The 27,804-nt window shown below is 38.0% G+C and overlaps 1 protein-coding gene and 1 long non-coding RNA gene across 2 annotated transcripts; one reads left to right on the plus strand and one right to left on the minus strand.

Moving 5' to 3' along the window:
• The first annotated feature begins 1,796 nt into the window (after positions 1 to 1,796).
• On the plus strand, positions 1,797 to 23,402 carry LOC113443624 (immunoglobulin superfamily member 1-like). The gene is made up of 9 exons (XM_026711972.2): positions 1,797 to 2,011; positions 2,272 to 2,310; positions 5,574 to 5,861; positions 6,788 to 7,078; positions 8,323 to 8,613; positions 14,012 to 14,296; positions 16,166 to 16,270; positions 18,403 to 18,440; positions 21,379 to 23,402. Exons 1-9 carry the CDS (start codon positions 1,984 to 1,986, stop codon positions 21,523 to 21,525), a joined length of 1,512 nt encoding a protein of 503 aa, XP_026567757.1. The 5' UTR covers positions 1,797 to 1,983; the 3' UTR covers positions 21,526 to 23,402.
• LOC148124418 (uncharacterized) lies at positions 12,296 to 22,053 on the minus strand. The gene is made up of 3 exons (XR_015739891.1): positions 21,926 to 22,053; positions 12,959 to 13,061; positions 12,296 to 12,406 (listed from the first exon to the last, which is right to left on the minus strand). It is a non-coding gene; the product is annotated as an uncharacterized LOC148124418 (long non-coding RNA).
• Positions 23,403 to 27,804: the final 4,402 nt, after the last annotated feature.

Here is a 27,804-nt window from a genome sequence, read left to right on the forward strand (position 1 = left end):
AGATATACATATACATATACATGTACATATATATTTGTTTTCTTAAGTTTTCGTGGGTACTTACATGTATGTTATTCAGCTTTGTTCAAGTATTTTCCCACGTCATTATAGTTGTGCTTTTAAAGTTGTAGCAACGTTTCGGCAGAATCTCATCTGCCATCATCAGGCTTCTGTATTGTGTTCGTCTGTGAGTCAGACTTTTACAGTTGTTTCTGTTTTAAATTTGGTGCTAGCCTACTGCTGTGCCAGAATGGTTTTTTCTTCATCCTGATTGTTTGGGAGTCTTAATCTGTGTTTATTGGTCTTGGAGTTTGCTGTGTTCTGCTTGATTGGTGTTTCTAATATCTTCTGTCTGTTTTGTGGCTCTTTTTGTGTCTTGATTGGTTGGCAACATTGTGTTCCTGTATTGGAGGCTTTTAGTGCAGCTTGGCACCGAGTAAATGGACGGCTATCATTTGTTAGGAAGCTAGGTTTCATCTGGGTGCCTGGTTGGGGTGTGTTTGAGCTGGAGGTATCAGGGGGATCTGTTTGTGCCGAGGTGTTTGCCTGGCTAGTGGTGTGGAGATTTTTTTGTTTGTGAGTGCAGGCTTCCAAATGATTGACAGTCAGGTGGAATCATCTCTTCTATTCATGTTTTCAGGTCTTTCTTCAATCTCTATGGCTTCTCTGATAATTCTGTGGCTGGGGTTTCCTATAGTGGCTAGGGTTTTGGTGCTATTGAAGTTGATGCTATGACCTGTGGCTTCCATGTATTGGACTAGTGAGGAAGTGTGTTCCAGCTTTTTGACTGCATTTTTGTGTTCATCCAGGCGGGTACTTATTCTTCTATTGGTCTGTCCAATGTATGTGTCCGGGTATGATGCACAGGGGACTTCATATATGCCTTGGTTTTCCAGGTCAATTTTATCTTTGGGGTTTCTAAGGATGGCTGCTATTTGTCTGTCTGTTTTGAAGGCAGTCTTGATGTGATGCCTGTGTATTATCTTACTGATTTTGTCTGTGGTGCCTTTTATGTAGGGCAGGACAGCTGTTCCATAGCTCTGTTCATCTTCTAGGTCTCCATTATGTCTCAGTGTGTTTTTGTGGATCAAGCCGGTGATTTTGCTTTTGTAGAAGCTGTTGGCTTTGTGGAAGCCCTCCAATACAGGTACACAAAGTTGCCAGCCAATCAAGACACACAAAAAAGCCACAAAACAGACAGAAGATATTAGAAACACCAATCAAGCAGAACACAGCAAACTCCAAGACCAATAAACACAGACCAAGACTCCCAAACAATCAGGATGAAGAAAAAACCATTCTGGCACAGCAGTAGGCTAGCCCCAAATTTAAAACTGAAACAACTGTAAAAGTCTGACTCACAGACGAACACAATACAGAAGCCTGATGATGGCAGATGAGATTCTGCTGAAACATTGCTACAACTTTAAAAGCACAACTATAATGACGTGGGAAAATACCCGAACAAAGCTGAATACCATATATATATATATATATATATATATATACACACACTCAGGTTAGTCTTAGTTGCTGGGGGATTTGAGCTGATGAGCTGTGATCCTGCTGTTTGACTTCGAGTTCGTGGTCGCTGGCAATGGGAGAAAAACTTGATAATCCACTTCTGGGCCTGCGGGAAGGGGTTGTTTCCCCCACTTCAAAAGGAATGTCGTGGAGCCTTAAAGCTCTGGGTCTCTTGCAAATGATGCTTCAGTTCCTCCATTTCAACACACCCACAGATTGTTATCACTTCCTCTATTTTTCTTCTTTCTTTTCTTTCACAACTGCGGAAGTTTAGAGAATCATCAGACAGAATAAGGAGGCTGTTGTCTGAATTAAGCTGCTTTTGGGGGTGTGCATGATAAGATCTTTTCCATAGATTTCTGTGGTATTTCAGCACCAATTTGTTCCTCTGAGCAACAGGACAGGACAAGACAGAAGACCTAGGAAGCCAGAAGTTCTGCTGCCTATAAAAATCCCATCATGAGGCTCGTTTTCAATCTGTTCCTGGGTTGGTATTACTGGTAAATGGAAGATGGTAGCAGTAGGGATGGTGACATAGTGCCAAGGTCAAAGATCCAGTGTCAATTTCTGCTGCTCAGATATTTAATATTAATGCAGAGATCTCCAAACTTGGCAACTTTAAGACTTGTGGACTTCAACTCCCAGAATTCTCCAGCCAGCATAGAATGCTGGGAGTTGAAGTCCACAAGTCTTAAAGTTGCAAGTTTGGAGACCTTTGTACTAATGGAATCATTTTTTCTCCCCCAGGATGGTGGCTGACTCAGTATTATAGATGGATGGCTGAAGGTGAGTCTCATTAGACATGCAACTTGGATGGATGCAGAATGAGAATTACATGTCAGGGTCTCCCCAAACAAATCCATTTTTTTCTTTTTTAATATATTTTTTTCTTTTATATTTTAATTATACATAGATACTTTGAAAACAGTGTGTTGTATGGGTCCATTTTGTTTAACAGAGAAATAACACATGTAATAATAATAATAATAATAATAATAATAATAATAATAATAATAATAATAATAATAATAATAATAATAGCAAAATCTTAATTATAGTAGTAAAAATAATTATGTTAACTTATTTATATTCATAGTCATACTGACTCTTCTTTTACTTAGTAATAAACTTTCTTCTGATTTTTACCTCTTATATCTAACCACTGATAAAACATATCCCATGTTGAGTAATATTCTGTATCTGCTTTATCTTTTATTTTTAATGTGTGTCTATCCATCTCTGCACAGTCTAATATTTTCTGAATTATATTTTCATCTGGGGGGGGGGAGGGGGGTAATCCTCTTTTTTCCAATATTGTGCAAATACGATTCTCACTGCTATCAACACACGAAGTATTAAATATATAGTCCCTTTATTGTAGCTTTCTGGTAGTATACCTAGTAAGAATATTTCTGGCTTTGGATCTATATGTTGCTTCATTATCTTCTCTAACCATGTATGTATTTTTGTCCAGAATTTTTTTGCCTTCACACATGTCGACCACATATAAGTATCTGGAGTCTGATTACATTTCCAACATTTGGCAAACATATTTTGGACAACTTTGCTAGCCTTGCAAATGCCACCTATAAAACACCTTGTATAGGTTTTCCTTATGTGAGGTGGCCACTGTTATTTTATAGTTCCTATCCCAAAGTTTTTGCCATTTCTCTACTTGCATGGTATAGCCAAAGTTTTTTGCCCATACTATCATTGTTTCTTTCACTTGTTCATCTTCCATTTTAATACTTAATAAGTAACTATATAAGGGGATGCGGTGGCTCAGTGGCTAAGACGCTGAGTTTTTCGATCAAAAAGGTCGGCAGTTCAGCGGTTCAAATCTCTAGTGCCGCATAACAGAGTGAGCGCCCATTATTTGTCCCAGCTTCTTCCAACCTAGCACTTAGAAAGCATGTAAAAATGCAAGTAAAAAAAATAGGGACCCCTTTGGTGAGAAGCTAATAGCGCTCCGTTCGCCTTCAACATTTAGTTATGCCAGCCACATGACCATGGAGATGTCTTTGGACAGCTCTGGTTCTTCGGCTTTGTAATGGAGATGAGCACCGGCCCCTAGAGCCAGAAATGGCTAGCACGTTATGTGTGAGGAGAACCTTTATCTTTAAGTGATTATATAGTTCCTTTATTAATTTTTCATCCGTCCCTAATAGTATCCAACCGAGTGCTGATAATTCTTTATAAAAACTCCATGTCTTGGCATCTTTCTCATATTTAGATTGTATTTGCAGGTATGGCCACCATGCTAGATCCACCCCTTCGTTTTGCTATTCCTGCCTGGTTTTAAGTTCTCCTTCCTCATTTAAAATGTCTTTATAAGTTATAATTTTTTCCAAATTAACAATATTTCCATCGTGGAGAGCTTGACTGGTATTTTCCTGTAGTTTTCTTGTAGACATTTATATTCTATTTCTCTCCTCACTTCCTGTCCCTCATTTGTGTTAAAATGGTGATCATAAAATTCCATTGCTTTGTTTAGCGAATCCAGTCTGTATCTTTTGTCATTCCAATTGACTAGTATTCCCTCAGGTATCAGCCATCTGTAGTTTACATTATATTTAATCAGCATCGCAGTCAAGAATTATATTGTTTCTGTAGGTTTCTCACTCTCCTAGGAACCAGCTTCAAGGCAGCCAATTCTTTTCCCTTGTATTGTAATGGTTCGTCTTGTGCCTTCTTGAGTATTTCTTCTCTCATCAACTTTTTCAAAAATCTCATGCGTACCTCTCTTGGAAGTTTATGTCCTTTTGCATAACTTGCGTGTATTCTAAAGGTGTCATCTATTTTTGCATCCATCTCCTGCTTATCAATCTTTAGCAAATCCATTTTTCTTATCCCAGCAGGACAGCTAGATATATTTTACAATTTATAGGAAGTCCAGTATTTCTCATCTCTTGTTGTATTATATACAACTCCTCCAGAAAAATGCAGGATTTTCTCTCTTGGTCTTTGATTGTACAATAGCTAAGAAAAAGTGAATAAATAACCTGTTTTCTGATGAGGTCCAATATAGGATTCTCATCTTTTGGGCTTTTGATGATAGGGAGAGGATCTGCTCAGGGTGAGCAGTATCAAAAGTGCTGAAGTCCCTCCCTTGAGTAATGCATATTCATATCAATTGATGGGTTCACGTTTCTTGGGTATTGCTTTCTTCAATGAGGTGTCTAATGAAATTGCATGAATGGAGACCAATGATCTGAGCCAAGTACTTCAAAGGGAGAACTAAGGGTGTCCCTGTCATCTCAATTCTACAGGAATTATATGGATGGAGTTTCCAAAATTCATTACTCAAGACTTGTCCTAAAATTTGTTACAACTTCTGAGTTGCTTGTCCTAAGATTTGGTTGACTGCAATTTTTATCAGGAGGCAGATGATTTTAATCCAAACAAGGTGTTAGTGTTAGATCACTGACTTTTCCCCATTGAATATCTAACAATTAGAGGAGAGAGGGCCATGTTCAAACTCTGCCCTGTGCTCTCCAAACCAAAGTGGAAGGTGGGGTGGGGGAAATCAGCCCGTAGGAACCAGAGGGGATCAAATTATTATTTTTTCAGTCAATTACAGTATCTTGCATTAGTCTCTTTCTCTTTCTCTCTCTCTCTCCCTCCCTCCCTCCCCTCCTCTCTCTGTAGCAATTCATGTGGGTGTGAGTCACTGAACAAGGGAAATGTTGATGCTGTTTCAGAGTTTGCACAATTTCGTATATAGACCTCACACACATTTGTTGCCTAAAAGGTTCTTCCCAAACCCCCAAAACTTTAACCTTAGACTGTCTACTGTTGACCTCACCCCACTCCTAAGAGGTCTTTAAGGGGCATGCATAAGTACACCAATGTGCCGTACTGTCCCTATTCTAGTGTTCCCTTTTATTCATCCATTTCATGTATTAATAATCATGATTATACTTTGTTATCTGTTATCTAATACTCGTTTGACAAAATAATAAATAAATATAACCTACCAATCTCTTACACAAACAACTTCTTTCCGATTTTCCATGTTACAACCTCTTTCGTCTTCTCCTCTTATCCAGGAAAACCTCTTCCTCGACCTTCCATCTCGGTGAATCCCAGTAACGTGGTTGCTTTGGGAGAGAATATAAGTATCAGTTGCAAGAAGGAGTGGAACCTAGAAGGGACATCCATTTTATATCTACGGAAATCAATGCCTAGTGAAAGAACTATTAGGAATACAATGCACAATGAGCTTGAATTTCATATTTTCAATGTCCAGCAATCACATCAGGGGAAATACAGTTGTATATATAATTTAAATTCATTCTGGTCACCCTACAGCAACACAGTTTCTATCATTGTGCGAGGTAGGTCTTTTTCTGTGCTGCTTTTGTCAGTGAGACTAACCTAGCTACAAGTTGACCGCAATTTACAACAATTTGTTTAGTGACTGACGTTACAACAGAACTGAAGAAAATGACTTATGACCGCTTTTCACACTTATAACCACTGCAGTATCTTCATGGTCAAAATTCAGAGCCTTGGCAACTGACTCATATTTATGATGGCTGCAATGTTCCTGGGATCATGTGATCCCCTTTTGCGATCTTCTGACAAGCAAAGTCAATGGGGAAGCCAGGTTCATTTAACAACCATGGTACTAACTTAACAACTACAGTGGATCACTTAACAACTATGGAAAGAAAAGTCTTAAAATGGGGCAAAACTCACCTATAAAATGTCTCACTTAGCAACAGAAATTTGGCTTCAATTGTGATCAGAAATCAAGGACTATCGGTATTTCCTACACCTATAAATAGAAATCAAAGTTTGTATTCCCCCAAATGCAGAAAGGATGAAAATTTCCATTTTCTCCCCAAGGCTCTTTCCCGCCAAGGTCTTGAGAGACCATTACAAATCAGAGCTTCTTGTTTAGTGAAGCTCAGCAGGTCGAGTGTCTGCTCTTTATCAGCTAATATGCTCCCGTGAGCTGTAACCCATTTATTCCTCCTCGTTTTTCCAACCACCTCAATCTCTCCATGCGGGAGGTAGGGAGACTTTGAAATAATGCCTTCTGAATTTCAGGAGCAAGACAGGATAATGTATGAAAGTCATATTTTTCATGCTGTTAAAAGAAACAGTTCCTATCCTGATTCTTGCCTCCCTCCCCAGGTAGGTTTTGACCTAATCGTAGTTGTTTGTTTCCTCCTGAAATGCAAATATCTAGCCATTTTAAAGATTTGGGCTGTTGTAAATATTGGTTTTAAAATCTCTTTTTTTCTCTCCTACTCAGATCAACTTTATCTCAGCCCCTCCATTTCAATAATCCCCAATGGCATGATTGTCCTAGGGAAAAAAGCCACCATCCAATGCAAACAAGAATATTACCCAACTGCACATTTTAACCTCTTCAAAAAAGATGCTTTAGATGCACCAGCAAACTATGTTTACAACAAACAAATAGCTGAATTCCCTATTCCCAGTGTCCAAGAATCAGATGGAGGAATCTACTTTTGTGACTATCGAATTGGCTACTGGAACAAATACTCAAAGTTCAGTAATAAAATATATATCAATATAACGGGTAAGATATGGATTCCTATTCTTCATAGTTGTTTCACCAAAGAGAGTTCAGCGTTTTTGCATTTTCTGTACTTAGAATACAAATATTAGCATTTGAATTTTCTTTTTCCTTCATCTCTTCATGCGTCTGCAACTCAGTTAACTTATTATTCTCTTGAACATCAAGGCATATACAAATGTAATGATCATATTGTGATAGCTCATGCTGTAGGATGAAGGCCCTTGAGTTATTTTGTGATTCCTGACTCTAGCAGTTTTCCTGACAAGATTTTCACAAGAGATTTGCCATTACAGTACTTCTTCTTGGAGCTGAGAGTGAGTGATTGGTTCAAGATCCTCTATTGGTTTGCTTAAGGAGGGACTAAAGCTCACAGTCTCCTGTTGATTAGCCTAAGATCCCCTGTTGGTTCCATGCCTAAGGAGGGACTGGAACTTGCAGTCTCTCGCCTGATCCTTTAACTACTACAGAAACTTACTCCAGGTACATAAATATATAGATACATACATTCGTATGAGCCGCAGTGGGGCAGTGGTTAGAATGCAGTACTGCAGACTACTGCTGCTGACTGCCAGCTGACTGCAATTTGGCAGTTCAAATCCCACCAGGCTCAAGGTTGACTCAGCCTTCCATCCTTTTGAGGTGGGTAAAATGAGGACTCAGATTGTTGGGGGAAATATGCTGACTCTGCAAACCTCTTAGAGAGGGCTGTAAAAAGCACTGTGTAAATTTTCTAATGGTGAGAATCAATCAATGGAATAGTTTGTCTTCTGAAGATGTGGATCACTGGAGGCTTTCAAGAAGAGACTGGACAACCATTTACCCAAAAAGGTATAGGGTCTCCTGCTTGAGCATGGGGTTAGACTAGAAGACCTCTGAGGTACCTTCCTACTCTATTATTCTATGTTCTAAAAGGATTAAGAAATTACGTTTAGATGGAGTTGATGAGCTTGTTATGGAATGTTCAGGTTAAAGATAAAATTTCAGAGGAAATTAACAATTATTTTCAAGATAACAATGAACATGAAGCCTTGTTCAAGTTCAGGAAAGCTGTTTGTTTAATGATCCTTATTTCTCTGTGTTTATTTTTCTATCCAGCAAATTCCTCCCCAGCTACGTCAGTCTTACTAGTGATGTTGCATAAATCTAAAAGAGGGGGGAAATTGTAGGTCATTGCCCCCTTTTAAGGCTTGTCATTTAGTACTTCTAATGCCTTAGCTCTTTATGTAATGTTTTCTTGCCTTTAGACCCCAAGGTCACCGAGCCTGCCATCTTTATGGAACCAAAGGGACAGCAAATGCTTGATACAGATGTCCAGATTTACTGCCAGGGGCCAAAGGGTGACCTGAAATACTCCCTCTATAAGTCAACAGACCTCATAGCTTCCCAAAGGACAAAACCAAACAGTTCCTTGGCTGAGTTTTCCATCTTGGGAGTCAGGTTGGAACACATAGGAAACTACAGTTGTTGCTATCAACTTAAAAATAAACCCTTTATGTATTCAAAGTTAAGTGACCCTCTGCAGCTTGAAGTAAGAGGTAAGGAATTGGCTCTTCCCCAATTCCCGCTATCTTCCAAACCCCATATCCTGAATAAGAGCCATGAGTAAAATTGGGGACCATTTATCCTGAACCATTTGAGAAAACCAGAGGATGAGATGTTTTAATGAGGAAAGTATATATACATATAAAAGATCAGAATGAGAAAGTGAAAACATTACAGCCAACTTCATTTGCATTATGCGTATACTGTAGGTGTGAAAAGCAGCATGCACAGAGTCAAAAGAAAAGAGCCTGGAGAAAATACGATACACCACCAGTGTAATATGTGCATGGGTTTATCATTTCTGCTACGAGAAGTGTGAAGCCCAGTTTGTTAAGCCACACAGGTGGAGAAAGAGACATAAATAGGTGCTTCCCTGAACTTGGATTCCTTGTAAATTTGTTTATTTAGCATGTGGCATACAATGTCAGAGAAATCTACACATGCTAGACATTGGTGGGATTCAAATATTTTTACCACCGGTTCAGTGGGCATGGCTTGGTGGGCATGCTTTGCGTGCATGCACACACTTTGCATGTGCATGTGCACCAAATGCACACTTTGCGCAGGCACAGAGGCGTTTGCGCAGGTGCAGAGGCGTTCTAACTCACCTCCTGTGTGAATATTTTATAGTCTACGTTCAAAAGTGAGATTGGTCTATAATTTTTAATCTGTTTTTGATCTAAATCTTCTTTAGGAATTAGTGAGATGTTCACTTTTCTCCAGGAATCAGGTAATTTGGCAAAGTCTAATACTTCATTGTACACATCTAACATCACTGTTTCAAGACATACATAAGTACATTTATACAATTCCACTGGAAGACCATCTGGCCCTGACGTCTTATTATTTTTCTGCCTTTCAACTGCCCTTTTCAATTCTATCACTGTTATTTCTTTCTTTTTTTAAATTTTATTGGTTTTTAAAAACAAACATAAACAAACAAAACATAAAAACATCAAGCTATCTTCCATAGGTGTACATACAGTGTGCCGGTTGGTTTATAATTTTTTTTTTTTTGCTTCCATTTCGTAGTCTTCAATTACAATTACATTACATATAATCTCATATTGTCAATCAAAACTTAAATCCCTTAGTCTTCTTCTTCTTCTTCTTTTTCTTCAGCGTTTGTCTCGCGCTCGGGCGAGGTCCGCTAATGTCCTTGAGTACTGCTTCCACACCTCTCTGTCTGCCACGTGTGTCGGGTCTGCCTTCGCGATCTCTAGATCGGCCTTGATCGTGTCCATCCAGCGTTGTTTAGGTCTACCACGCGGTCTCGCTCCTCCGACAGTCACCTTCATTACAGATTTGATGATGGATTCTTCCTTGGCGCGGCTCACGTGGCCGAACCATCGTAGCCGGGACTGCCTCATGACCGTGGGGATGGGCACGACGTTGAACCGTCTACGCACTTCTTCGTTCCTGACGCGATCGAGTAGGGTGAGGCCTACCGACCATCGGAGCATTCGCATCTCCATTATCTGGAGTCTGCTTTCGACTTCTTTGGTCGTCGGCCAGCACTCTGCGCCGTATATGGCCACGGGGCGCACCACAGAGTTATAGATTTTCGCCTTCAGGCGCATCGGCATCTTCTTGTCACAGAGGACGCCCGTGACGGACTTCCATTTGCCCCACGCTGCATTGATCCTGGCTGCCACCTCAGTTTGTAGTAGGCCTTCTTCCCCAAGAGTAGTTCCCAGGTACTTGAAGGTGGAGGCGCGCGGTAGCTCCTGCCCGTTCACGTGGATGGAGCCTGTCATTTCATTGTCAGTGGTCAGGTATTCGGACTTCTTTAGGTTCAGCCGGAGCCCGAACTGCTCGAGGCGGTCGTGCCACTGTTGGACTCGGTGCTCTAGTTCAGCCTTGCACAGGTTGGCCAGGAACACATCATTTAAATCCCTTAGTATCATTATTAATCAATCATTTGACTATACTTTTATTCATGCATGTTTTACAAGATAACCATAATTTACTTAGTTTATTTTATAACAAATAACAAATAGCAAATGTAAAATTCTGGGTAATATATTCATCTTGGTTGTTGAAATTCTCCCTATTAGTGACAGTTGTAAGTTTTCCCATTTCGCCAAATCTAGTGCTATCTGTTGTTTAAGTTTAATATAATTATTCTCTTTTAATGTACTACATCTTGCTGTCAAATATATCCCCAAGTACTTGATCTTATTTGTGACCTGAATTTTCAATAGATCTGCCAGTTCTTCCTTTTGTCTTAATAGCATATTCTTTGTCAAAATCTTGGTCTTATCTTTATTTATTTTCAAACCAGCCACCTTTCCGTATGTCTCTATCTTTTCTATCAATTTTGATTGTTTCTAAAGGGTCTTCTAAGATGAAAACCAGATCATCCACAAATGCTTGCAGCTTAAATTCTTCCTTTTTGATTTTCATTCCTTTTATATTCTTTTCATCTCTAATATTTCTGTTTAACACTTCCAAAGTTAACACAAACAGCAAAGGTGATAGTGGGCACCCTTGCCTTGTTCCTTTTCTTATATTAATAGAGTCTGTCAGTTCTCCCTCTATCATTACCTTTACTGTTTGCTTATAGTATATAGCTTCTATTGCTTGAATAAATTTTCTAGCAAAACCCATCTGTTCCAACAGTAATAACATGAATCGCCAATTCACATTATCAAATGCCTTCCGTGCATCTAAAAATATCGGAGCCATTTGTTTTTCAGGATGTGCCTCGTAGTATTCCAAAGTATCCAAGATTACTCTCATACTGTCTTTAATTTGTCTCTTTGGCAGAAATCCATTTTGATCAGGATGGATAAAATTATTTAAATATTTTTTAAATCTTTCTGCCAATATTGAAGCAAAGATTTTATAATCTGCATTTAGTAGAGAAATGGGTCTATACTTCTTAAGCATAGTTTCTTGAATGGTCATTAATGAAGCCTGTATTGTTTGCATATTGGCTACAGTTTGTTTTTCTGCCCCTGACATTCCCTCAATCGCCTTTTGACCCGCCGGTGATGTAATTGTCAATGTTTGACTGGATGTTGTCTTCTTTGCCATTCTCCAGGCTGATGTCATGGCATTTCTCTTATTTTCAAGCTCTATTTATTTCTACCTATTTTATTATTTCCTTTACAATATATTTTAAACTAATCTCTTACTTTCAATTTGTTCCTTCTTCTTTTCAAATATTTTTATTCTAATTATATAGACTTAGCACCACTTATTATCCCTTAGTCTATCTCAAAGTCAATATCACTATATATCTAACAATATCCTACTCAGACAAAGCCCTCCTGCCTTTCCTTATGCACATTGTATTACATTTATTCTTTTTTCCTTTTATCTATAGTAAAAGAGGGAATCACTTCCTCCTTCTCCACTCGCCATGTTGGTCTCGTAATAGCCCTCCGTCCAAGAAGCAGAGAGGAGTCAGTCGTCTCTCCCTTATCACCTTCTTTTCTCCATCTCCTCCTCTGGCTTCCCTGGATTTTCTTCTTCTCCCACCAGTTCTTGTCTTATTTCAATCTCCACCTTTCAGCTTCCTAGAACCATTCACTTCCAACTTGTACCCCCTCTTTCCGTCTGTAAAAGGTGCTGAATCACAGCTTTTCTTACTGTCTCGCCGCCTGTCCTATGGGGTTATCCCCCCCCTCACCGGAGCTCTTTTTTATTCTCGGAAACAAGTTCAAACTTACTTTTGGCAAAACATCACAGTTGCAACTTTGGGATTTTAACGTCAATGACACTTTCTGTTGATAATCTTCTCACTTCCTCCTCATTCACAGTTCAGCCATGGCCTCGGATCTGCCATAATAAAATGACAGACACTTTCACTTCAGGTTTTCAGGGGTTTACCTTCTTGCCGGCTGGCGATCGCGTTTTGCCTCACCGTCTTCCAGGCTTCCCTCTTCTCCGCTTGGCTTTCCAGGCTCCTCAGGCCCCAAAAGGTCCCCAAAAGTGAAAGAATTGGATCCAGAGATGGAGACCGCTCTCCCTTCACTCTTTCACCAAGGCATCACCGCCGGAAGTCCTCTGGCCAGGAGTTCCAGCATCATTAAACCTCCGAGACAGTGCATCCCCCTCATTAAAAATGTTTCATTACCAACAAAGTACCAACATCAGCGTTATGTGGTTGTTCCCTGTTTTTATATATATGGTCATTTTTATCATATACGCACACGATAAAAACTAATACAAACTAAAATGTAAAGTAAAAAATAAATAATAGAAAGTGCAGAAAAGAAAAAAATAGAAAAGGAAGAAAAAAAAACAAAATTGTAACAAAAAGAAGAGAAATATATAAAAATATGACTTCTCCCTTCATTACAATATATATAAACCATTTTAATAACTTACCACATTCTTTAACGTATTTGGTTCTGGCTGGGGTTGACCCCATCTTCAGTGTACCATTTCTTCCCCAAAAGTCCTCGGTCGGTATTTATGTCAAAGATCTCTCCTGCAATGAAATTTGGGAAGAATCTTTTGCTCTTCAGGGTATTAAGGGAACATCTTTCCGAGTCCTTCTTGGAAGTGCTGTGATTGGATGGTTGAGTTTACACTCAAAAGGTTTTAACTTCTCCAGTTAAAGCTGGTGATTATATTTTCTCTGTAAATGAAGCTTGATTAGTTTTAATATTTGTATTCTTAGCACCTGGTGTCAGCTCAAGCCACTTTAATTGGGTCAAAACCTGCATTCATGGATCGCAGCCTTCATTAGATTATTGTACAAAATTTCAGTTGGAATAGTATAATCCTAAGCCACATCTGGCCCTTTGGCTGTTCCTGTCCAGCCCGCATGAGGTTAACTGGAAATTAAAAATCAACTATAAATAAATATATATGACATGCACACAATATAACTGCATTACTTTTATTTTGAAGGCAACTGCTTTTTAAAAAAAATTATAAATGTTCCTAATTAACAGATTACTCCCATAAAATGGGAGTTTGTATGTTTATGCGTAGGTCTTCAGAACCCTGTTGGTTTCAGCCTTCCACAATAGTCCCAGTTTCTCTTGTGGCCCTCTGAGAAAATTAATTGCCCAACCTTGCTTTAACCTTAACCCTACCTTGATACCTTGATAGAAGAGGATGCCCTGAACTTCTATAATTTTATTTTGACATCTTTTCTGCTTTTACAGATGCCATTCTTCTCTGTAAGCTCAATTATTTAGCATCTCACTTTAAAGACAAACAATGTAATATAAAGCATACTGGACCCCTGGATAGAATAATGGAATGGGGAAGAAATAAATAGGCTTTCTTATAAATATTTGGGGGAAAAGTATATATCTGAGGATTCAGCCAAAAGACTGAAAAGGGAGGGATGTTATTTGTGGTTGAGTGAAACAAGAGATACTGATCTAAAAGACTCTTGACGTGCCACTGAATCTTTCCCCCTTCTAGATCCCAGCCTGACCAAGCCTTCCATCCAGATTATAAATGAAGAACAAGATGCCCCAGAAGCAATCGTCTCCATACAGTGCAAGGCGACAGAAACAGATCTGATTTTTGCTCTTCTGAAATCAGGGAAACAGATAGACTGCAAAGCCGCAGAGCCAGGGGAAAAGGCGGTGAATTTTTCTCACCATTGGATAAAGTTGGAAGAGATACAGAATTATACCTGCCAGTACAAAACCAGGCCCTTTGTCTGGTCTGTGCCAAGTGACCCAGTGGAGGCGCCTTGGGAAGGTAGGATGTCAAAGGAGCACATTTCATTTTCCCCATTTGCCCTGTCAGAAAAAAGAGACAGAGACAGACTGGATTTCTGGAAGACCTGGAGAACCAGGGCAGTGAATATTGGACACATTGTCTGCACAATATGGTGGACACACACATCTGAATATGAGTAGGAATAGGTGGGCCTGTGTCTACCTTGGGATGTTTGAAAATGTTTTGTGGGTGCCATCAAGTAAAGGTAGAGAGACATAAATATTGACAGATAGACTGAGAGCTAGACTTTCCATTTTTTTTAGTAGGCTATGGAAAGTAAATTAATAAACGTAAGATACTGAGAAAAAACTAGAGAAGAGATAGCAGGCACAAATTCTGATATGGACCAGAGGCTTATTTGCATTGCTGAGTTATTCTATCACCAGATTATAACAGATCATAAAAATGGTACACATTATAGGCTATTAATCAAATAGTGAGCCATTTGTGATGATTGTTTGGATTAACCATAAAATGAGAAAGTTTTGTTAATGATACTGATAATAATTATGGTGGAGGTGGAGGGGGTGGTGGTGGTATTGGAGGAGGAGGAGTTATCCCTTGACATCAACTGCTCAAATTATTTTACCCATGACAACAAAGTGCTCTCAAGAAAACATGGAAAGGGTGAGCAATGTATATATTCTTTTCTGCAGGGAGGGGGAAGGAGAAAGCCTTTGGTCACAGTGGGATCTGCAGTAGCTTCAGCTGCAGGTTTTACCAGTCCCCGTGATCACATGACCAGCTTTAGATGGACCTCCAAGCATGGAAGTGTGCCAAGAGAGAAACAGAAATAGAATCCTTGGTGCTCTGGGGCTAGTTGTTTAGATGTTACATTACCCAAATACTATAGGTAACATCATCAACTGACTGAGTGTAAGGATTGCTTCAGTAGCTTGCCCAGCCTGTTTTGGTGGGTGGGTGGTTTTCTTCTTAATAGTTTTTTGATTAGGGTATTGTTTTCTGCTTTGCTTGATTGTTTGTCTGGTGTTAATCCCTGCTTATCTCAGTGCTGGCTGCTAAAAAGAATATGTTCTGAAATAGAAATGGAAATAGAAATAGAACAAAATTGCTTTATTGGCCAAGTGTTGTTGGACACACACAAGGAATTTGCTGCTGGTACAAAAGATCAAAATGTACATATATAAATAGTAAGTCATAGGTCGTGATTATAATTATGATTATGCTCATAATCCTTCTTATCTTGAATCAAACAACCAAGCTCAGAGAGCACCAAGGACTCTACAATTCAACCCAACCTCAAGAAAAACACAGCTGTGCAACTTGCATAAATTGTTAAATGTTGCATTGTCTGTAAATTGGGGAAAAAATGGATTTTAAAACTGACAGACAGCTCTAGTATTCTTGGTAGCAGATGATTGATAGTAATGAGCTGGTGAGTGGAGAAGAAGTTCAAAAACTATTTTATTGGAATAGTTAAGATGGTGGATTATAAACTAAGTTGGTTATAAGTTCTAGTCCTCCTTTAGGTGCAGAAGCGTAACTAAGTAACTTTGGACCAGTCCACTTGCCTTATGCCAATTCACTTCTTAGGGTTGCTCATATGGGAAGAGGGAGCATTGTGTACTTTGCCTTAAATTGTATTAAATAAAGTCAGGATATTAATGAAATAAATAAACTAGAAAAGGCCACCATTGTTTTCCAGTATTTTTTGCCTGGAATCTTTAAGAGACTGTTAAGACACTGGAAACCAGGGAAGTTGAGAAGATGAATAAATTGAGTGGACTGGACTGGTAAAAAGATCACAATAATAGTTATCCATCACCAACTCTGCATTTATTAGATATCATTATTACTCTTCTAATCAAGATGTCTGTGGCTTTACAGGTAAATCCTTAATAACTCTATGGACAAGTATTGCTGCATGCCTCTTCTTTCTGACTGTCCTCCTCCTGGTGCTTATCCTCATTTTATACAGAAAAAGAAAAAAAGGTAAGAGATATACGGATTGGTAGAGGAGAATATTTGTAGCTCAGGTTCGAAATGAGCTTGGTTGTTTTCTGGCAGACGTTTCATTATCCAAACTAGGTAATATCATCAGTGCCGGCAGAAGGAGCACCAAAGACTCCCTTAAGGACAGATTGCTTTACAGCAGCCGAGGATAAGGCTATGCCCCTCTGTCTGCTTAACAGTCTCACTTGATTAAAAACTTATCCATACTTCAGGTAGTCCTCAACCTATGACCACAATTGAGCCCAACATTTATATTGCAAAGCGAAACATCTGTTCAGTGAATTTTGCCTCATTTTACAACCTTTCTTGCCACAGGTGTTAAATGAATCACTGCAGCTGTTAAGTTAGTATCATGGTTGTTAGGTGGATCTGGCTTCCCCCTTGACTTTGCTTGCCAGAAGGTAGAAAAAGGGAACACACGACTCTGGGACAATGCAACCGTCATAAATATGAATCAGTTGCCAAGCATCTGAATTTTGGTTGCATGATCTTGGGGATGCTGCAACGGTCGTTAAGGGTGAAAAAATGGTCCTAAGTCACCTTTTTCAGCGTGGTTGTATGAGAAAGAGAACTGTTTTCTTTAAAACTGAAATGAGATATAACAGCAAGGAAACAGGTTGCAGAAAGCACAACAAAGAATTCTATTTGTTACCTTTGGAGTAGCTTAGCACCAGGTGTAGAAGCAGAAATGGCTCCAAACCAGGGGTGGGATTCCACCAGTATAACAACCGGTTCAGTGATCGCTGTGGACGCGTGCTCCGCGTTTAGAAAAGCTCAAATTCCCACCTTGCAATGCAGTTCCTGTGAATCAAACAGCTGAGGCGTGGCAAACCGCTTGGCCGCGCCAATCAGTTGTGCTCTAAAAACAGGAAATAAGACCAGGGGCGGGTGGGAGGGCCCACATGCCAGTCGCAGCGAACCAGTTTGGAGCCAGGTGATCATCGGAACAAGGGGTTCACCTAATCCAGTCCAAACCAGTGGAATCGAACCCCTGCTCCAAACTGATTTTATTCTGGAAGGAAGTTAAATCTGTATTGTTCCGGCAGCTTTTAGTCCTTAACTGGGTTCAGGTAACCACCACAGGTAGTTTTGGTATTACTGCTATTATAATTTAATTATTGTATTTTGCAACTATTGTTTGCTGCTTTAGCTTGGATTATTAGTCCATAAATATTACAAATACATTAAATCCATATAAAGGAAGATCTAAGGAATCCCCTTAGCGATCATTTTTTGATGAATCAGTACAGGGGGTCCTCAACCCTAAAATTTCAGTAGCTTAAGTGAGATGTTTGTTAAGTGAGTTTTGTCCAATTTTATGACTTTTCTTGACACAGTTGTTAAGTGAATCACCACAGTTGTTAAGATAGCAGCAGGATTACAAAATGAATCTGGCTTCCCCATTGATTTTGTTTGTCAAAAGTTCACAAAAGGTGATCACATGACCCCAGGACACTACAATGTATCATAAATATGAGTCATTTGCCAAGCATCTGAATTTTGATTACATGACAATGGAGAGGCTACAATGGTTTTAAGTGTGAAAAATGGTCATAGTGCCATTATAATTTGAACAGTTTCTAAATAAACTGTTGGAAGTTGAAGACTACTTGTATTTAATACTGAACTGCCGATAATGCAAGTTTAGTCCACTTTGCAGGTTGTAAGAAACGTAAAAAGCAGGAACAGAGTGGGGCAACCCTACTACCATCTCCATCTTTCAAACAAAGATTTTTAAGAAGGGGACATGAATTATTTCTCTTTTAAAGATCTCTCTTCCCATTGCTGTCCTTAAAACCCACCCCAAAATTCTACCCCATTCATTTATCGTGAAGACACCACATTGAACAACATCCTTCAATCTTCCAGAAGACTGGAACCTTTCCAACTACAGGATTCCATAATTTTGTTGGAAAATTCAATACATTTCTGTGGATACAGAATACAGAAACCAATATAAAATGTATCTTTCCGATTGCAGAAATCTCCTAATGCAGATTTCATGCAGCCAGACAATTAAGACCAGGAGCTTGGGTGTAGAAAATAAACCAACATTTATCATTTAAAATAAACCAAAGCAAGATTTTTCACAAGATCTTTTTGACTTACAGGCTCTGTCGCCACAGAAAGCAATGTACCAGCCAAGATGGTAAGAAACATTCTCTGCACATACTAGTTCTATAATTGTCAACATGTCGTCCATGAATCTATAGGTCATAAATCAAGATGACAGGGCTAATTTTTATTTTTAAAACAAGTGTTTAAAGATGAGTTTCACAAAAGGCAAGGGAAATTATCTTTAAGAAAAGCTTAATATTTCATATTAGACAATATTTTTACTGGGTCTACTAAGCGATCACAAGCAGTGTGCAAGTTTTCAAGGTAAGTTTGAATGTCAGAAAAGGAATGAAACAAGGCTGTATACTCTCTCCTTATTATTCAACTCGATGCTGAATAAATATTGAAAAAGTCTGGATTAGAAGAAGATGGTTTTAAAACTGGAAGAAGAAACATCAATAACCTGTGCTACGCTGGCAACCTTATTTCTGGTAGCTAAAAATGCAAATGATCTTCAAACTGTAATAACAAAAGGCAAGGGGTATAGTGAAAAAGATGAAACTATGATGCAATATAAAGAAGAACATGCTAATGGCAATAAGCAGCCAGACATAAGATTTGCAACAAAGATACTGAAGTGATGGATAGTTTCTGCCTTTTAGGATCAATCACAGGTAGTCCTCAACTTATGACCACAATTGAGCACAACATTTACATTGCTAAGTAAAAAAATTCTTAAGTGACATTTGCCCCATTTTATGATTTTTCTTGCCACATTTGTTAAGTGAATCACTCCAATTGTTAAATTACTAATATGGTTGTTAGTGAACCTGGTTTCCCCATTGGCTTTGCTTGTCAGAAGTTCATAAATGTGAGTCAGCTGTCAAGCATCCAAATGTAAATCATGTGACCATGGTCATAAGTATGCAAAAATGTCATAAATAACTTTTTTCAGTGCCGTTGTTACCTCAAATGTTCAATAAGCAAACTGTTGTAAGTTGAGAACTACCTGTATTAGCAATAAAGGAACCAGCAGTCAAGAAATATGCCTCAGACCAGCATTCAGTAAGGAAGCAATGAAGACTTTAGAAAAAAGTCATTCTGGCCAAGATGTGTCTATATCTGTAAAGGTTAGAATTGTATAAGCAATGTTTTTCTTTGGCACTCTATGGAAGTAAACTTTGGACATTGAAGAAGTAGATACTTTTCAACTTTGATCAAAAGTTGAAATTGAAGAAATCACTTGAAGATGTCAAGAACAGACCAGAAAACATAACAAAAAATAGTTCATAGAACAAATCAACCAAGTATCTTAAGTCACCAAAAATCATGTTTGGACCACATTATACAAAAACCCAACCTTACTGAGAAGTCCATAATGCTGGGAAATGTAGAAGGACAGAGAAAAGGACTACCATTAACACTTTGGATGGACTTAACTACAATAATGATGGTGTACCATGAGGCTTCCAAAACTGCTTATCTCTAGTGGCTGCTTAAGGATGAACAATCCATAACTACAGTGCAGGTAACTAGATTCTGCCCAACAGCACTGGCGATTCATCAGAAACATGAGTCTAATCCATCACAGCTATTTTACAGAACAAATGTGGCAAACCCTTTGCACTGCTTATTCCAGGGGGTCTTCAAACTGGACAGCTTTAAGACTTGTGGACTTCAACTCCCAGTATCCCTCCTCCAGTCGTATAAGGAATTCTGGGAGTTGAAGTCCACAAGTCTTAAACTTGCCAAGTTTGAAGACCCTTGGCTTATTCCTTTCCCTTTTAGTAATAAACTGACAACGGGCTACAGAATTTATGAATTTTAATTTTAGTATAGTTAGACCATGTATGATTGACAGACTGGATTTTATTTTAGGTTTTAGTTGTTATTTATTATTTCATACTAGAATTTTTAATTGCATATTTACTGAGTGTTTTTATTTGTTCTGGTCCCTGATCTATGTCTGTAATAAACTGAATTGAATTGAACTGATGCACCATGAGCGGATCTGAAGGATAAAGTTGGGGATATATCCTGGAAAAGGTTGATTAATGCGATCACTAAGAGTTTATGGCATTTAATCTATCAAGGGGCCAAAAAAATGGCACTTAATTTGACATACTTAATTTCCAAATCCGTTTCTCCAACACATCACCAAATAATGGTTTTCAGTATCTAACTCACTTCAAAGTATATGATTAATCTGCAAAAGTTCTAATGATCTCAATCCTGGAAGTTTTCTTCATGACTTCTCCAAACATTTATTATTGTTTGGGATAAAATTCTGCTTAGTGATGAAAATGTGCAATTAAATTTGCTAACTCAGAACAAAGCATGTGGCCACTTCTCTTTTCTTCACTGTTTTTTATAAGATGAATTCAAAATGAGTTCCTGTATAACTCCAGATTATATAATTAGGCTAACTGGAAGAAACCATGTGATCAAGAGTCCTGCATATAGAATTTTGAGAAAATTAGTCATCAATAATGCTCTTGAAGGAATGTGTGTGTGTGTGTGTGTACACAAACAGAAACAAACATACATACATACCAGCATCCTAACCACCACACCAGGTAGCTCTCAATGAATATAATGAATGTTGTCGATTCATAATATTTTAAATTGTGATATACTTTAAATAGCCAAGCCAACCTTAGGTTTCTATTGGGAGAACATGGAGGCAAGTGACAAAATGTGTGGCATGATATTATTACATCAAACCATCTCTTTTGGCATATGGGGACACCAAAAAACATAAGGATGGTTGGCTGTGAGGGAATGACTGGCCCAAGATCACCCAGATGGTTTTCATGGCCAGGTGGGATTTGAACTCAGAGTCTCTTGCTTTCTAGGCCATGCCTTAACCATTAAACCAGACCGCCTCTTGTTTAAGTATCAGTATCCCAGCATTATTAAGCGGTTCGGGAGAGGCCACGCTTAGCATTTTTCAAAGCACACTTAAAGGCTTCTGTTGAAACATTAGCAAAAACACTGCACTCTCAATGTCTTTCTTTTGTTCTCAACAGCACTTAAACTTTCCCATGGAGGAAACCCCTGATGAAGTTTCTTATGCTACAATAAACCACAATTCACTGAAAATCCTTTATGATACAGCCCCTGAATCCTGTGTCTATGCAAACGTGTCCCAAGAAAGCACTAAGGAGATCCAATAGGGAAGGCTATTGAGAAGAGAAGATCATTGTTGGTGAACCCATCTATACCCATCTATACCACATTCAGATCATCTTGAGTATACACATCCTCCTTCCTCTTTAACAGTTTTAATTGTTCAATCTCAAAGATACGCTGGGTTCAGGCAAGCACAAAAGGGTCTTCAAAAGGAGATTATTATAACACCCAATATTGAAAATTGAATCCTGGCATCCCGTAGCTCAAGTCCAATTTTTTTTTCCAGGACTGAAAGGTTTTTAAATAGCCCGTGGCATTGTCTCTTACCCTCCTAAAGTAATGCCATCTTTCTCATCTCGGGAGGTAGATGTGATAATCTGATCACATCTGGTACAATAATGTGAACATATTCTTGAAAAATAAAGTGATAGGAAGTGGACTTACCATGGCAATTTGTAGAGGAATTACAAACACAGAACAGAGTTGGAAGGGACCTTGGAGGTCATCTAGTCCAACTCCCTGCACAAGAAGGAGAGTCCACACGATTTCAGACAGTGGCTGCCCAGTCCCTTCTTCAAAACTTCCAGTGATGTGGAACTCACAACTTTTGAAGGGAAGGCATTCAGCTGGTTGATACAAAACCGGTTGAAACGAAAATTAACTTCTCCCTAATTCCCATTAAAATGTATACGACTTAAGTTAAGTGTGGGTAACTCAACTAATTGTTTCCAAACGACTACAATATTTCTGCTTTTTTTCAACCCAGTGTTTTCCAGCTGCATCTTCTGTCAGCTAAGAACTACCCAAATTGAGCAATATAACATTGGGAGAACCCCAGATCAGAGACATTGTGCTGTAATGTTTTAAAATATTACAGCATTAGTGTTACTGATGACAGTGATAATGATGACCTTCCATCCTCCTTTATTAGCCCCCTCTCTTTGTAAGTGTTCCTGCAACACTGTTTTGACAACGTGGACGAGAGAAGGACAATTACTTGGTGACAAGACAAATTCAAGTTCATAGGGGAAAACTATATCATAGGATATAATTTTTAAACTGTAAAGGGGGAAAACAGGAGTAATTTGAGGTTCCTTCTTTTGGCTTTGTTGAAATTCTGTATGTGTTCCTGATAATGGAAATTGAATCTGAGCAGGATTAGTGAAACAAGTTTTGTGACTAACAAGCATATGCAGGTAGAATGTGCAAGGCCTTTACCTAGCTAACTACATATATCAGATGAAAGTTAGAGCATGGGGTCTGTGGATGTGGGAAGAAGAGCAGAAGAAAGTGGCCCAAGATTTGTGGTTTCATAGACAAACAGCAGGCAAAGTGTTGGACAAAGAGTATAACTCTGATACGAATGACATTGAGCTGGCCACGTCCACCCTGGCCCCCTGAGGTCAAACACAACTCTGATGCGGCCCTCAATGAAATTGAGTTTGACATCCCTGGTCTAACACTTTCAAACACCACCTCCTTGTGGTAAATCTGTCAGTGCCATCGGATTTACACTACTAAGACATGGTTTACACATGCTCCTCTGAAGAACTTCCATTGAAAGTTTGTCTTCCAATGAGGACAAAAAAGTATTTCATGGAACCCCACTTAAAGTCAACTTCATAGTTCTTACTAGGCCGTACTGACAAATTCACTAGCGTCAGCTATTGTGACATGTATAACATGTAAATAAACCAAATGTTACTGAAGCAATATCAATATCTTATGACTAATCCAGTAAACGAAAATTTGGGAACTTCTGGAACTTCTCCATTCTCAGAAATGAGATATGTCCACATTAGTATTCATTATTACAGTTGTACTATTCCTGTTTTATATTATCCTGTTGTGTTTTATCCTTGACAATCTGAAAAATTGCGGAGATGTGGCTGACTGTAATTTAATAAAGACATAAATAACATGTTAAAGAGTGAGTCCTTCATCATGATTCTGAGGGGGTTGGTATCTTAATGCAAAATGCAAATCTCATTTCCTTTGTCCAGGCCAGATTTCCAAGCCCCCAATTCAATGAGATCCTGTCCCAAGGCCTGCCTGAAAAATGTCCACATCATCTAAAACAGAGAGGGGGAGCTATGGCCCCTTTATGACTTGTGGACTTCAACTCCCAGGATTCCTGAGGCAGCCATGCTGGCTCAGGAATTCTGGCAGTTGAAGTCCACATGTCATAAAAGAGCCATAGTTCCCCACCCCAATCTAAAATAGAATAGAAAAGAATAGAATAGAATAGAAAAGAAGACTTTACTTGCCTGCAGCATTCTTTTTGACAAGAAAGAATTCCAATCAGAGAAGCATCAACATTCCCCATTAAAACTATTTTATTTAAGATGGGAGTAGGACATTTCTCAGCTTTCAGGCCCTTGCCTTCTAATCCATCTGTCCAGATGCTGTTTTGGCTAATATGTCATTTTATCCGTTATTTAATTCCAAGACTTTTGAAAAGTTTTAACTCAGCTATCCAATTTCATGGTCTCCAACCTCATTTCTATCTGTGGACATCATTCTACTTCCTGCCAAAATCTCCTTACTTTACCTTAATGTTTCCCTACTCCTAGCCTTGGTCGTGAGATATAGTAGTGTTGTCAGAAAGATGCAAAGAAGGCTGTTTTTTAAACCACTTACATTATATTATCCATATGCCAGGTGTCAGGTTATAATCAATCTGAGCAGTCTTGGATCCAAATGAATATGAGATAAGGCTGCCTACTTAATTAGATACCGCACAGATTCTAATTTTTTATTTTTTAAAAATCACTAGCACTTAATAGAAAAAGTAGGAACTGTATGCCAACACTTTTAAACATATCTTTTTCATAATTAGGAAATGAGAAGGATCTCCCCCGCCACCCCACAAAGGAAGTACCAACCAGTACCGAAATGAGATGCTGTATGGGCAGGGATTCAAAGTCAAATGCATAAACTCTACTTACTGCAAACACGAGAAAAGAAAAATCCTGACAACTGCAAAAACTCAAATGCAAATGGGCAAAGTAAAACTCAGTGTTTATGCTTCTTTCTCTTGCTGGTATAACACAATCTTGTTTCTCAACCTTGTTAACTGGAAGATGTACGGATTTCAGCACTCAGAATTCCCCAGACAGCATTAGGAATCTCGTAAGGTTCAGAAACAGTCCAATACACCAAGAGCCTATCTCTTTAAGGCAGGAGGAAATGTTGACATCTCTCCCTTATTATTGCATTCAAATTTCAGCCTGTTCACTTCTGACTTCGTCAGACTGAGTTGTCATCCCTTTTCAAGATGGAAACTATTATTTTAACATGCAAATCCATTTTGTTAGTTTATGCTTCGGTAAGTGAAAGAATTTAGCTCACACTGTCTGGGCTGGGATTGTCCCTGATGTCTCTCTGCCGCTAAACTTCACAATATACATTCACCATAAGCATGAGGTAAAACCTAGCATTTAACTTTCAACAGACTAAAGATCTGAAAAGAAAAAGAACCCAAACAGAAGGCAACAAAGCAAAACATAAATATATGATAAAAGGGCGCCGGCCAAAAGGCTTGAGTATATCTCATAAGAAATTACATCAGAAGGAAGCTGCATTTTTAAAGTTTGCAATGAGGAACATTTATAAAGTGTGTCCACAAACAACCTCTTAAAAATATAGCAGGTTCCAAGACAATTTACATTAACAGTATTCACAGGTAAGATCCTGTGTCATGAACGCTTCTGACCACGACCAAATCGGGTTCCGGCCAAAAAATTCACAAAACTTTTGAATCTGATCACAAACACATACTGGGGTAGCGATCAAACACGACCCCTGACCCAGAAATTCCTGAAGATGAAACATTAGAAGATGAAGAAATTGCCAAAGTTATGGAATGAATTATGGTCGTGACCAGAGGTTCTACTGTAGATGGTAAAGCAGACATTATTTCAGTAATTTGCACATTTTTACGAGTCCTTATTCAGTTCAAAATATTTTTAAAATAGTTTTTATTGAAATTAAGTTTTAAAAACATTGAGCGTGGTAGTCTTTTTGACATTTATCTCAGTCTTTCCATTATTATATGAGCAAAATATCATCAAACAATACAAACATTTATATACGTATATATATAGCTATATATAATTCTATAATTCTGAAATATCTCGCTCCTTCAGTTCTAACATCATACTATCTAACTCAGCATGCTGAAAAATCTTTTCTATTTTTGCTTCATCATTCAGTATTCCTTTTAACTTCCATGTTTGGGCAATTGATAATCTTGCAGTTGAATGATTAAGTAAATATTTGCTTTTTTGAAATTCTCATTTATTATTCCCAATAAAAACATTTCTGGTGTATAATTTATTTTTAAATCCAACATTTCTTCTAGCTATTGCCATATTTTGTGCCAGAATTCTTGTATTTTCTTGCATTCCCATCACATATAATAGGTGCCCCATTCTTTCAAACATTTCCAGCATGTAGCTGGTTGAGAGCTATACATTTTGGCTAACCTAGCAGGTGGGAGATGCCATCTGTAAAACATCTTAAACAGGTTTTCTTTGTAGGATGTGGCTAATGTAATCTTTTTATTCTGATCCCAAATTTGCTGCCATTAGTCCAAATTTATGTTCTGGCCGAAATTTCTAGCCCAAGTTAACATTTGTTCTTTCACCTGCTCCTCATACATTTTATAATCTAGTAAATAGTTGTACAATTTCTTTATTTGTTTCTTTTCTGATCCTTATAATATTTTATCTAATATTGTATCTTGACAGTTAATTCCCCTTTCTTTTTTATCCCTTTTGTATCTAGATTGTACTTGGAGATATATCCACCATTCCAACGTTAAACCTGCTGGTTAAGTTCCAGTTTTTGTTTTAACTTGCTTTCATCTGTTAAAATATCTTTATACGTGACTGCCTTTTTCTGGTTGTAGAGATTCGGATATGGCTTCTTAGAGGAGAACCAGCTTGGAGTTTCCATATAGTTTTGCAATAGTTATTCCAAATTGAGATTAGAGCTTATCAAATTTTGTGCCTCTAAAAATATAGGTATGTCGTATGTCTACTGGGCCACAAATATGCATGCCAGCCCTGTTGTAAATCGTGTCCTTCTAAAAGTAAAAGTCTTTTATTATCCATATTTATCCAATCTTTAATCCATGTTAAGGTGGCTGCTTGATAATACAGTTCCCAGTCCAGAAAGCCTAATCCCCCTTTTTTGTGTGTCTTGTAAATGTTTTAATTTGATTCTTGGACTCTTACCCTGCCACACAAAATTTAATGTTATTTTATTCAGATCTTTAAAGAAATTTTTCCCTCATTTAATCAGTATATTTTGGAATAAAAACAAAAATTTTGGGTAGTATGTTCATTTTAATTGCCAAAATTCTGCCTATTAATGATAATCGAAGATTATTTCAATTTTCTAAATTGTTTTTTAATTTGTGCAATGTATGGAAAATAAGGTACCCCAGAGTTAAGACCGGAGTTAAGAAACAAAGAGATTTTTAGGAAATATTAAAAAAGCCACGACCAGAGACAGAGAAAAGAAAAGTGGCAACAGATGAAAGTGGCTTTGAACTTTGAAAAGAGCTAATTGAAAGAGGAAGTTAGAAGAAAATATCTACTATAAAAGACTTGGAGATTAAATTGACACTATAGTAACGGGCATAATTAAATGCTGAAATTGAACGTATTCAAAAGAAAAAATAATTGATAATTGGATTCATTGAATTTAAAAAGCCTAAAAAAGGGAAAAAGAAACTGAAAAGAAAGGGTGGAACTTGGACATAACAGAGAGTGCCACCTAAAGGTAAAGGAAAAATTTCAGTGTCTCTTTAAAAAGTTTTTGGTCTTTTTAAAACTGGATCTTGATACAAAATAAGAGAAACTTTGTTACAATCATACAGAAACCCTGAAAAGTGAAAAGACAAAATATTATAAAGATTTTAAAAAAAGAAGTGTGAAAGAAATTATCCTGGGATTACTTGGTTACTTTGAAAAAAAATGAAAAAGGAACTAATAGAACAAACCTAGAAAGACTTATGGACATTGACTGTTGGAAATAAATATTAAAGATGCTGGTTGACATAAATTACTGGACAACTGGATAAAAATAAAAATTAAAGAAGTGCACAAAAATGGTAGAACTTTGTAGGGAAATAAAGTTGGAATTAAGAAGCATAAAGGAAATGATACATGAAAAAATGGAAATGTGTAGTATCATTCTACAAAAATTATAAATGGTGATGTTGATTAAAGAACAAAAAGAACCAGGAAGGGAGGAACCCAACAAAGAAGTAACCAGCATTAAAGATCAAATGGAACAACGAACATTAAACAAGA

Source organism: Pseudonaja textilis, chromosome Z, assembly GCF_049901715.1.
Source record: "Pseudonaja textilis isolate UNSWEBS1 chromosome Z, rPseTex1.2, whole genome shotgun sequence".
Taxonomy (NCBI): domain Eukaryota; kingdom Metazoa; phylum Chordata; class Lepidosauria; order Squamata; family Elapidae; genus Pseudonaja; species Pseudonaja textilis.

What these genes read in the sequence shown, in the direction of transcription:
- LOC113443624 (XM_026711972.2), top strand. Translation starts at nt 1,984, where the DNA reads ATGAGGCTCGTTTTCAATCTGTTCCTGG. An exon ending in AGTTTCTATCATTGTGCGAG is followed by an intron (nt 5,862 to 6,787) that starts GTAGGTCTTTTT and finishes TCTCCTACTCAG; the next exon opens with ATCAACTTTATCTCAGCCCC. An exon ending in AATATATATCAATATAACGG is followed by an intron (nt 7,079 to 8,322) that starts GTAAGATATGGA and finishes TCTTGCCTTTAG; the next exon opens with ACCCCAAGGTCACCGAGCCT.